The sequence below is a fragment of the Condylura cristata genome, unplaced genomic scaffold (assembly GCF_000260355.1).
Source record: "Condylura cristata isolate star-nosed mole 26May11 unplaced genomic scaffold, ConCri1.0 scaffold00002, whole genome shotgun sequence".
Taxonomy (NCBI): Eukaryota; Metazoa; Chordata; class Mammalia; order Eulipotyphla; family Talpidae; genus Condylura; species Condylura cristata.
Genome location: NW_004567103.1, coordinates 38,596,583 through 38,608,621, shown reverse-complemented (window position 1 = coordinate 38,608,621; position 12,039 = coordinate 38,596,583). Strand labels below are relative to the sequence as shown.

General features: G+C 33.6%; 1 protein-coding gene across 2 annotated transcripts in view; it reads left to right on the top strand.

The window, feature by feature from the left end:
- UBE2E3 (ubiquitin-conjugating enzyme E2E 3) overlaps positions 1-11,662 on the top strand; it is a 65,866-nt gene extending 54,204 nt beyond the window's left edge. For both annotated transcript variants that reach the window (XM_012724555.1, XM_004674475.2), the window contains exons 4-6: positions 6,059-6,191; positions 9,184-9,331; positions 11,024-11,662. In XM_012724555.1, the coding sequence (XP_012580009.1) occupies positions 6,059-6,191; positions 9,184-9,331; positions 11,024-11,121 (379 nt within the window). In that variant the 3' untranslated portion in view covers positions 11,122-11,662. The remainder of the gene's footprint in view (positions 1-6,058; positions 6,192-9,183; positions 9,332-11,023) is intronic.
- Positions 11,663-12,039: the final 377 nt, after the last annotated feature.

The following is a 12,039-nucleotide window of genomic DNA, read 5'->3' as shown; positions in this document are numbered from 1 at the left end:
TACACTGCTGAGGGGAGCAGCGGGCGGGTCAGGAGAGGTCTGCCACAGCATGGGGTCACCTCCGGGGCAGGCGGGGATCGAACTCATGCGGAAGTGGTTTAAGCTTCTTTGTGCTGTGCTTTAACCCGCTGCGCCACCAGGGCGGGTCAGGAGAGGTCTGCCACACCATGGGGTCACCTCCGGGGCAGGTGGGAATCGAACTCATGCGGAAGTGGCTTTAGCTTCTCAATGCAGTGCTTTAACGCACTGCGCCACCAGGGAGGGCCACTTTTCAGGACTTTCTATTGAAAGTACTTAAGTATCTCATTTAAAGTTAGTATGGAGATGGTTTTGACTTTTTTGAGCCAGCATTGAAACAGTAATACAACTATGATTAAGATGTATTCTAAGTTCCAAATTACTTGGTGTTAGAACAAATTTTGGAACATACCTCTCCTAAGTTGGAATTTTTTTTTTTAAGATTTATTTATTTACACATACAGAACTGGGGTACAGACCAGAGGCTCAGGGGCAGCGAGAGGCTTCACCAGAGACATAGTGGGGAGCAGAGCAGGCATATCGACAAAGTACACTGCTGAGGGGAGCAGCAGGCTGGTCTGCCATGCCATGTGGTCACCTCCAGGGCAGGCGGGAATCGAACTCATGCGCAAGTGGCTTTAACTTTTTAGTGCTGTGCTTTAACCCGCTACGCCACCAGGGAGGGCCTCTAAGTTGGAAATTTTTATAAGTCATCATCTAAAGAATCATATAATTACTACTTGCCTGTAATACAGAAATATTTGTTTTATGCTTTCATATTTTTTTTCTAAACAACTCTATTTTGGAGGGTAGGATGGCTTTAAGTTCACAGCAGAATTGATCAGAAGCACTGAGATCCCACTTGCCTGCTGGCCCCACATGCACAGTCTCCCCGGTATACCATAATTTCACACAACAGTGGTACTCTTGTTTTCGCTGATGAATTACATTGACATCATTATCACTCAGTCTGTAGTTTGGTTTTCTGCATCCTATGGGTTTGGTCCTACAGACCCTCTGGAATTCCACCTGTTTCATCTCTCCTTCCCCACTAAACCCTAGTAACCTTTGATTTATTTTACTCTCGCCATAGTTTGCCTGGAATAGCATATAATGGAGTTAATGTAGTGTAACTACATTAACTGTCACTTAGTGGTGTGCATCTAAGGTTCCTTCATGTCTTTTCATGGCTTTGATAGCTCATTTCTTTCATGCACTTAAAGTATCTACATCCATTGTCTGGATATACTACAATTTTATTTTCCACTCATCTACCAATGATTTTGGTTACTTCTAAATTTGGGCCATTAAAAACAAATCTGTTACATATACCTATTCAGGTTTTGTGTGGAGGTAAGTTTTTCCATCAGAAGTAAATGAGATTTTCTATGTTCTCACCAACATTTGTTTTTTGGATTTTGGCCACTGTAATAGGTAGTATTAATTACATTTTTTCGCTTTGTTTGGGCTGCTGTAACAGAATATCATAGAGTAAGTAGCTCATAAGTAATAGGAATTTACTTCTTACAGTTCTGGAGGATGGAAGTGGAAGATTTGGGATCTGGTAGCACCCACTTCCTGGGTTATAAATAAGTATTTTTCCAGTGCTGTTCTTTCATAGCAGGAGGAGGCCAGGAAGGTTTGGTTTTCTTTAGTAATAGCACTTGCTTCATCCATGAGGGTTATGTCCTCATTACCTAATCATCTTCCAAAGACTGTCATCTCCTAAGTCCATTACACTGAGGGTTAGGATTACAGCATGAGTTTGGGGAGTATATTGATATTCAGTCTGGAACAATAGCATGGTATAATAGAACATCTCTTCATAATGTTTATAAGCAGTCTGTTCAGGTCTTTTGTCTGTTTTTTTAATGTGGTGGTTTATTTTCTTATTATTGAATATTAAGAATTTCTTTGTATGTGGATGACAAGTCTTTTGCCAGGTGTGTCACTTGCAGATATTTTTCATCAGTGTGAAACTCTTTTTTCCTCTTGACATTGTATGTTTTAAAGTAGCAGATGTTAATTTTAATGAAGACCAGATTATGAATTATTTACTTAATGGATGATGCCTTTGGTGTCATACTAAAATGGTATTGCAGTGTCCAAGGTCAACTAGGCTTTCTGCTTTGTTATTGCCTAGGAGTTTTAAAGTTATGCATTTTTTTTAGGTGTGTGGTTCATTTTGAGTTAATGGTTGTGAATGGTGTGTGTGTGTGTGTGTATAAATTTCATTTTTTAACATGTGGCTGTCTGGTTGTTTTTAAGCATCATTTGTTGACAAGTTGTTTTTGTTCCATTTATTATTACTTTGTTAGAGGTCACTATACTTTTTTGAGAATCTGTTTCTAAGCTCCATTGACCTGTTTGTATATTTATTAGTCAATACCACACGGTGAAGATTACTGCTGCTATATGTAGTAAGTCTTGAAGTTGAATATTGTCAGTTCTATAGCTTTGTTCTATTTCAATGTTGACATACTTTCTTAGGTCTTTTGCCTTCTCATATAAACTTGATCAGTTTGTTGACACCCACACTATTACTCACTGGAATTTTGATTGGAATTACACTGAATCTGTAGAGCAATTTGAGAAGAACTGACAGCTAGATATTTTGAAACTTGTTATCAATGAACGCAGAGTTCTTTACATGTATATAGTTATTTGTAGTTTCATGAAAAGTTTCCACCCCCCCCCCCAACTGCTACATAATGCTGTAAAATTGGTGAAGGTGGTAGTGGGTTTGTTGAAGTGTTGCCAGTATAACATACTAGTTTAAACTCTAAACTTTATAGCTATAAAGTCAAGTGCTAAGTGCATATTTAAATAAAATCTTTGTACCGATAATTAGTTTTTCATTTCAGTTACCAACTACATACATAGGATTATTCATCTGAACAGTTTGACAGATTAAATGGGATGCTCCATATTACATCAGAGTTAACATAGTCCTGTAACATAAGTCTTCTTGAATTTAGTTCAGTTTATTTTAGGCTGAGGCATTTTGCTGTAGGGATAAAGACTGTATAGAATTTTGTATAAATTTTTGCATTTGACTTTTAGTATAAAGACAGAAAGTTAGGTGAATAAAGAACATTGTGTTTATGGAAGTATAAAATAAAGCTTTTGAAGTTCTTAAAGGAAATCACTCCATTATTGGGAGTTACTTGCAGTAACAGTAATTATGAAGTAATGTTCAAATGATGAGAGAATGGATTTTGTTAGGAATAATATTCCTCATGCTGCTAATATTTAAAATTATGTCATTTATTCACCCATAAAAGGTGCTAGTAATGGAAGATTACAGGTACTAGTTTGTTACTCTACAATATAAATTTTCTATCAGCTTTTTACTTTAGTTATCTGTCATAGATGACTTAATAGTTCATGAGATAAATGAATTATTTTAAATTAGGAAATGAATATTTGCAGGGAAAATCAATAAAGGTACAAAAGCCATTGAGGAACAGTATAGGCTAATTTATAAACTGTCCAAATTCTGTGTGTCATTCTGTCGCTGTGGGGTATGTATGGAAGGTTATTTAACTTTCTGAGATTTGGTTTTCTCGTGTAAATATAGAGTTATAAAAATAGTTCCCGCTTCATAGATTTATAAGAATTAAAACAGCTACAGGCTTTGAATAATGCCTGACTTGATAATAAGGTTGCAGTAAACCTTAGCTAATGTTATTAATATGAATGTGACAGTTTAGAAACATTTTATTAGTAAAATCTGATACTATATTATCATAATAACCTTGAATCACTAAGGAGAAAATTAACCTGGAAAAGAAAATCCTGTAAAGTCAAGTTTTAAACTCTTTCCCTGTTTTCACTTTTACAAAATCAGTACTCACCTTTGTATGTTACCAGCTACAGTGTAAGTTCACTTAGGGGATATACTTGGTTCTCAGATGATGACAGAATAAATGTGGTATTACTATCATCAGTTCCAATTGCTGTGTATATTTAAAACTTATAAAATGGTATTTATTTTCAAAGGTAGCTTTTCTTGAGTTCAGGTCAGAATAAATAGTAAGATTTTATTGTGCTTATATATCTACCTTAATAGAGATTTGAAGTAGCCTTTAAACATTTGATTAGAACCATCCGATTTATGTGAACTGTTTCAGAGCATACAGTTGACTATTGATAGTAGCATTTAGCTGATTTTTCAGTTCACAGTTTTATAGAATTAATAAGATGTAGATAAATCATGTTAGTTACATCTGAATGTCTTACTGTAGTATGATTGATTCTTATTGCTGGTTTGCACGTCTGTTGAGTCACATGTTCAGTTCATCTCTAAACGGATAGTAACTAAAAGAAGAAAAGCTATATACATATGTTTTAAATAGTATTGGATATGCCTTTCAAGCAAGTAAGAATTACACACAGATTTTAGTTGAATTCTCTCTTCTTTGTATCTTCCAAATAAAAGATGCTGTTGAGCACAGTACACCGTCCACAGGACTCAGAAACGCCAGCCCTAGCCCCCAGACCTTGACTTGTAATGACATTTCCACTAAAAGAAACCAGGGTTGAGAGCTTGGAAAACCTTGTTAGGGGAGAAAGTAAGAAGTGTGCAAAAAAGAAAAAAAGTTACTGCCGCTTCACAAGAATATCTAGGGACTATTTTGAAGAGGCTTCCGCTGACCCAATAGGGATTATTTGAGCATCAAAATAATGAAAGGTAGTAGTGAAGTATAAACCTTTGGGGGGAAAGTAGAAATCCATGAGACCTCATCAGTAATATACATAAAAGAAGAGTATTCATCAGATATATAGTAAATGTGGAAGGAGTTGGGAAATCATGATTTTACCACTATTGTAATAAAGTTTAGTTTAACCAAGAATCACATGAGTGTTAAATCTGGTGGGTGAAATTTTGAAGAGTAGGATATTTGCATTTTTTTTAAGCTTTATTTATTTGTGCATTCAGAATTGGGGTACAGGCTAGAGGTGCATGGGTGGTGAGAGGATTCACCAGAGATAGAGTGGGGAGCAGAACAGACCAACCGAAGAAGTACACTGCTGAGGGAAGCAGCAGGCGGGTCAGGAGAGGTCTGCCATGCCATGTGTGGTCACCTCCTGGGTGGGGATCTAACTTCTGCGGAAATGGCTTTAGCTTCTTAGTGCTGTGCTTTAACCCACTGCACCACCAGAGAGGGCCTGATATTTCCATGTTTTTAAGGTAAGCGTTGAAAGTTTGATTCTTGGTTGTATGTAGGAAAGATAGTAATAACTAAGCAGTAGGAAAATTGGGTAGCCCTTTGAGTAATGAGAGTTTACATCACCAATTAGGGACAGGTGAGCCATGCCCTGAGTAGAACACAGCATAATTTATGTGCTTTTCTGACCAAGAAAGCAGTACCAATATCTAACAATGAGGAAACACCTGTGAAGTTCACAATATAAGCATTACGTATTTTAAAAGAAGAGATACAGTTTTCCAAAATATTAATGCAAAAGTCAAAGAAATGCTGGAAAGTCATGCTATTATAGGACATTCTTTAATCACAGGACCTAGATGATAGTATTATTTATTTTTATCATGTATCTGGGGGAAAATTAAAAATTTTAAAGGGCATTATTGGGTCAGTGGTACAGATTGTAGGCTAGAGTATTTTATTGGCAGTATATTTACTAAAATTGTAGCTATATTGTGATTACTACACTGGAGGTTATTTTAGAAATGTATGCTGAAGGACCATAACATACTCTAATTACTCTTACCTGCCACAGAACAAAGCACTATGTGTGTATAAAGAAGAGAGAGTGGTGATAAGGTAAATGGAGCAAAATGTTGACATAAGGAGATTTGGGATGAAATTATTTTTGATGTTTTCCTGTAAAAATTGAGATTGAGATAACCCCAGGTAATTTTATGCAAACATGCATGCACACTGTAGGACTGATTTCTTCTATACTTGTCTGATTGTCCTAAGTTGCAAGTTTATCTCTAACATTTCTTTGGTTTATGAGGCCATCGTGCATTGCTTACAGGTACACATACTGATTTTTATTTTCTTTTAAATAGTGCTGGGCCTAAAGGAGATAACATTTATGAATGGAGGTCGACTATACTTGGTCCACCAGGTTCTGTATATGAAGGTGGTGTGTTTTTTCTGGATATCACATTTTCATCTGATTATCCATTTAAGCCACCAAAGGTAAGAAAGAGCCTAGAAGTGCATTTTTTACTATTTACCTATCTCTGACACAAGTTTATTCTGGAGGTAAAATGTATTGATAAGGTGATTTTTATTGGTTTTCCTGACATTTCAAAGATATGAAAGTGGCCATGTAACTAGGAATTTTAAAACTATTGAGATGATTCCAGTTTCTACAAATAACATTGTAGTAAGAAGGTTTGTTAAATGTAAGTAGAAGTATGCTACTTTTACATTAAGAAAACTTAGATGTATGAGAGAAAATATCCTATAAACTTCCCTTTGGAATCAATAATTGAGATAAAAATGAAATCTGACAGTTTAAAAATAAAGGTAAATAACTTTAATTTTATGCTAAATACATAAAAATGAACAAAACTATACTAAAGTAGAAGGAAACTAACATTTAATAAACTTATTTTGTACCCTTTGTAGGTAGTAATGGGAATGGAGGGTAGGTAGCCAAGCATCTTTATCATCTGAATATGAATTAAATAAATAACAAGCAGGGATTGAGGTGTGTCTTAGAATGACTGGCAATTGTTTTTGCAGTTTAAATATGACAATTATTTGAATAGCTTCCTCCTCTGACTTCTCATTTTACAGTAGTCAAGCAAACGGGTATAATCTACCATAATTATGTTCTAATTACAGAGTTCTGACATATCAAGGAAAAGTATTATGCAGGTGAAGTGGTGAAATACAGTACCTTTTAGTATACTTCCTTGTACTATTTAAATTTAATATAGTGATTTAATGTCTGCTCATGTGCATTTATATAGAAAGGGTTTCTTTTAAAAAGACAAGATCCTTTCTCTATTATATAATAATTTAGAAAGAGTTCCACCTAGTGGTGTTTACCTCAAATTGCAGATACCAGGATTTCTGACCTTGGAGGTATTTGCCTTCAACTACAGTTACCAGGTTTTTTTTGTTTGTTTGTTTTGTATTTCAGTGTTAGGTGACAGTTTACATTATTGTATATTATTTAGTTGTATAAGCAGTATTATACTGAGTGCTTTATTGGATGGTCTCATCAGAATCTTAAAACTATAAGAATCTAATCTAATGATCTTTGATGATTTTACTTAATTGTTTCCAACTATGTGCAATCTATTTTTTTGATCAAAAAAGGGTAAGCTGATTGTATTCACATTAAAAATGACATGTTAAGTGCTACTGTATAAGTTTGCTATATTACAGAAAACAAAATCTTAGCAAAGTCATTCATGACTGGATTATAAATAATGATATTTCTCCATGCATTGTTTTACATTTTGGTAATTGGTTTTTATGTGGTTACAAATTAGCAGGAAAAAAAATGTTTACAAGATTTAAATCTTAAAAATTACTTGTATGTAAGGGGGAATTTGTTAAGGAAAATAATTTTACATTTTTCTTAGCACCTTTTAGTGGAAATTATTAACATAAAGGCTTTAAATGAGTTTTACATATGACTTATCATAAGTTTGGTCAGTGGAATGAGTTAGCATGTTAATTTTTTTTGTTGAAATCGAAAGTTAAAAATTTTAACCCTTTCTCTTGAGTCATTATTTTTGCTTGAGATTTTAAACTCTGAAGTATTCAGTAGCCCTGTAGTTATACAAGTGGAAAAAGAAATGATTTCTGCAGTAATGTTGTGTTAGATGTAATTCTTTAGAGCACTGATTTTCTTTGAAGTCTAGATAAGTTATTGAACTTGAGTTAAAATTTGTCTTCTATATTGAAAGTATTAATTCTATTATATTTGTAAACCACTCATTGAGTAGTTAGCTGTCAATGATCTGAATATTCAAAGCAGAACTGCCTGTTAGAAATATAATGCATTTGTAATTTTAAATGTTCTACAAGCTACATAAAAAAGTAGAAAGAAAAAGTGACATTTTAAAATAATGTATTTAATTTAACCCAATACATTTAATACACTGTCATTTCAATATGTAATCAGTGTTCAAGTATTATTATTGAGATTTTTACATTTTCTTTTTGGTAGTTAGCCTTTGAAATCTGGTATGTATTTTACATTTTTAGCCCATCTGAGTACTACTAGCCACATTTTCAGAGCTCTCTACTCACTTCTAACTAGAATATATTCCACTGGACGGAGCAATTTTAGAGGCATATAGTTTTTTACCCTCCCCTATTAGACTGCTCGATTTATTTAAAAGAAGTACATTTTTGCAGACTTTTAATATATGAACTTCCTAGACTCCACTTGGAAGATCACAGTATTTGGTTCCAAGAGATCAGAACATTTTTTTCCCCCTCAGCAACTACAAATTGAGTTAACTACCCAATTAGTATCTATAATTGTTTTGAAACTTGGCCAATGTTTGTTCCGATTATTTGCCTTCTTTTTTCTTGCATCTCAAGGATATATTAGATTCCTTTTTTGGTAGCTTAAAACTTTAAAAAACATACAGTATTTCCATATTCGTCCTTCCCTACTCCAACTACTCAGATTTTTTTATTTTTTTATTTTACTGTCTTAGTATAGCAAAGTAGTGAGCCACTTGTGAAAATGGAAGACTGAAAAAGAAAGGCAATATTTTTACCAGTGATTTTTCTTTACTGTGTAAACATTTTATTTTACCAGATTCTCTCATTTTTGGCTTCAAACATTACTGTCCTACTCCTTTAAAACTTAGCGTATGTGTGTGTGTATATGTTGCATGCATGTGTATATGGTTGTATATGCAGGTACCCTTGGACACACATGCATACATAGAAGTAACTGTACCATTCTGTTAAACTAATCCAAAGCAATCACCACATGTGGTTTAAAGTCAATATAGTTCTTAGCTATAATGGTAAAACAGAAAAATAACCTTTCAATCTAAGCAGAACTACTTAATTTTGTTACTTAAATGAGTTTTTAGTTCTTCAATTAAATTACTTGCTATATATACCATAATCTTCATTTTTGCTGGTGACAGTTTTAATTGTTAAATTAGTGTTCATTTTCTTCTGTTTTTAATATGACTGCTCTTAGGTTACTTTCCGTACCAGAATCTATCACTGCAACATCAATAGTCAGGGAGTCATCTGTCTGGATATCCTTAAAGACAACTGGAGTCCCGCTTTGACTATTTCAAAGGTTTTGCTGTCCATTTGCTCTCTTTTGACAGACTGCAACCCTGGTAAGTAAATCTTTGTCAGTACACTATAAGGCTAACCCAGTACATCTTTCTGGTTAAATTTGAACATGAATTGATAAGTAAGTGTAATGGACAGATAAGCATAAAAAATATCTATATTTTTTGAAATTATCCATGCCATTTCAATTAGGGTAGAGTCAAAGTTCCATAAAAACTTCCTATAGTTCATTGATGGCATGCAACCCTGTAATTCCTGTCTTCTTATCATTGATGGACTTGTTTCTAAACTACATTATCTGTACAAACCACTTTGGACAGTAATAAAGCAGTCTCTTAATACCAGTTTCTCTTTTTCTTTCTCCTTCCCTGCTGCCATGTTCTTTAAAGCTGTAACTTAATAATAAAGGACTTCTTGCTCTTCTTTCCTTATTGGGTTATAGTTATTTGTGTTAGATATAATGATAGATATTAAAATAATAGCTGGTGAGGGAATTGAACTAGATTATGATTAGATAACGGAGGTAAGTCCCTAGTGCATAATTTATAACATTTTTAAGAAACGCAGCACTGTCTTACCTGATCTTATTATGGGTAGCTTACTTGATAAAGTGATGTTTAGACCTAGGTTTAGACCAACCCTACTATGAGGTCAGTGGTAATTCTTTAAAGAAGTTAACTTTAAAAAATATTTGATAAATCATTAAAAACTGCTGGTTTTATCTCAGGCTGAGCAGTTACACACATGCCAAAGTCAGCAGGTACAATAATAATGTAGGTTGATGAATAGACAGGCATATAGGCCTGCCATATGTATAGAAGGCTTTTTATAGAAGAATATTCATTGTACTATTATTTATTAAAACCAAATATTGGAGACAACCAGAGTACCCACTAATTGCGGTTATAGCTATTAAAAAAGGGTAAGGTCGCTCTAAATGAACTAATAGGGAAAGGCCTTTAGTGTAGTAAGTAGAAAAGCAAGGCACTGAAAAAATAAGTATGTGTAAAAATTTTCAATGTTTGTGAATGTGCTTAATGTCTGGTAATAATCCACTGCCAGAGAAAGAAATTTCTGAGTAGTTGGAGTAGGGAAGGAAGAGAACTTTACCTTTCACCGGCTATAATTTGGGATTCTTCTTCAGTATCATAACATGCGTTATCTGTGTTATCTATGTTGCCTTTTTTAAAAACTTCAAAATAAAAGTTTTTATTTCAGATTTAATTTCTATCTTAGAATTATATTTAAAACAAATAGCAAGTGTTCAAATAGAGGTTAGGATGATAATTTGAATCATGAATTTCACAGAATGTAGAAAGCCCCTTTCCCAGTTGTACTGTATTATAAGATATGGGCTTACTTAAAAATTCTTAAATATTCATTAGAAATATTATCACCTAATACACTTTATGTTTTGAATAAAATAACCAAGTTAAAAAAATAGTTTGGCAAGTATCTTTTTTTATAATTGTGCTAATTATATATTTTTTACATTATTTTGTGCCTTTTAAACGGCATATATCTTTTGTAAAATAAAATTTTATCAATTCAACTTTTTTTTAAATGGGCCTTTCTAATTTGAGTATTAAAATGATTGCTACTGTAGACATTTCTTTTGAAAATATAGTCATATATAAAGATGCTATTGAAAAATCAGTATTTCAGTTTAATAGAATGTTATAATTGTACCTTTAAGACACCATATAATATATTTTAATGTTCTTCCACTTTTTCAGCGGATCCTCTGGTTGGAAGCATAGCCACTCAGTATTTGACCAACAGAGCAGAACATGACAGGATAGCCAGACAGTGGACCAAGAGATACGCAACATAATTCAGATAATTTGTATGCAGTGTGAAGGAGCAGGAGGCATCTTCTCACTGTGCTGCAAATCTTTATAGCCTTTACAATACGGACTTCTGTGTATATGTTATACTGATTCTACTCTCTGCTTTTATCCTTTGGAGACTGGGAGATTCCCCAAAAAGGTAAATGCTATCAAGAGTAGAACTTTGTAGCTGTAGATTAGTTATGTTCAAAACGCCTACTTGCAAGTCTTGCTTCTTTGGGATATCAAAATGTATTTTGTGATGTACTAAGGATACTGGTCCTGAAGTCTACCAAATATTATAGTGCATTTTAGCCTAATTCATTATCTGTATGAAGTTATAAAAGTAGCCGTAGATGATTAGGAATTACGTCATTTGTATTAAACCCAGATCTACTTCTGAGTATGTGGTTCATGCTGTTGTGAAAAATGTTTTACCTTTTACCTTTGTCAGTTTGTAATGAGAGGATTTCCTTTTACCCTTTGTAGCTCAGAGAGCACCTGATGTATCATCTCAAACACAATAAACATGCTCCTGAAGGCATAGTTTCCTGTCGTAATATTTTAAGTCAATCTTGTTAGAAGGTGTGTCTGAGATGATTGTTGATGAAATAAAAATGTGACCATGAAGATTGACTACTAAGGACTAGTACAAATGAATGAATTATTAAATTGAAAACATTTCAAATATAATTAAATGTGTAGATTTTTTTCCTTTAAGTAAGACTTAATAAGAGAATGAATATAAGCTTAAATATGCAAAATTGAATTTTAAATTATTGGTCTCAAAAACACATAAAGCTTTACTTTGATAGCATGATATTAAGCTAACAACAGTATAAAATCCTTGCTCACTCAGGAGTCTGGCAATGTCTTATGGAACACTTTTTTTCCCCCCCAAATTGGTGATTCTGTCCAGCATT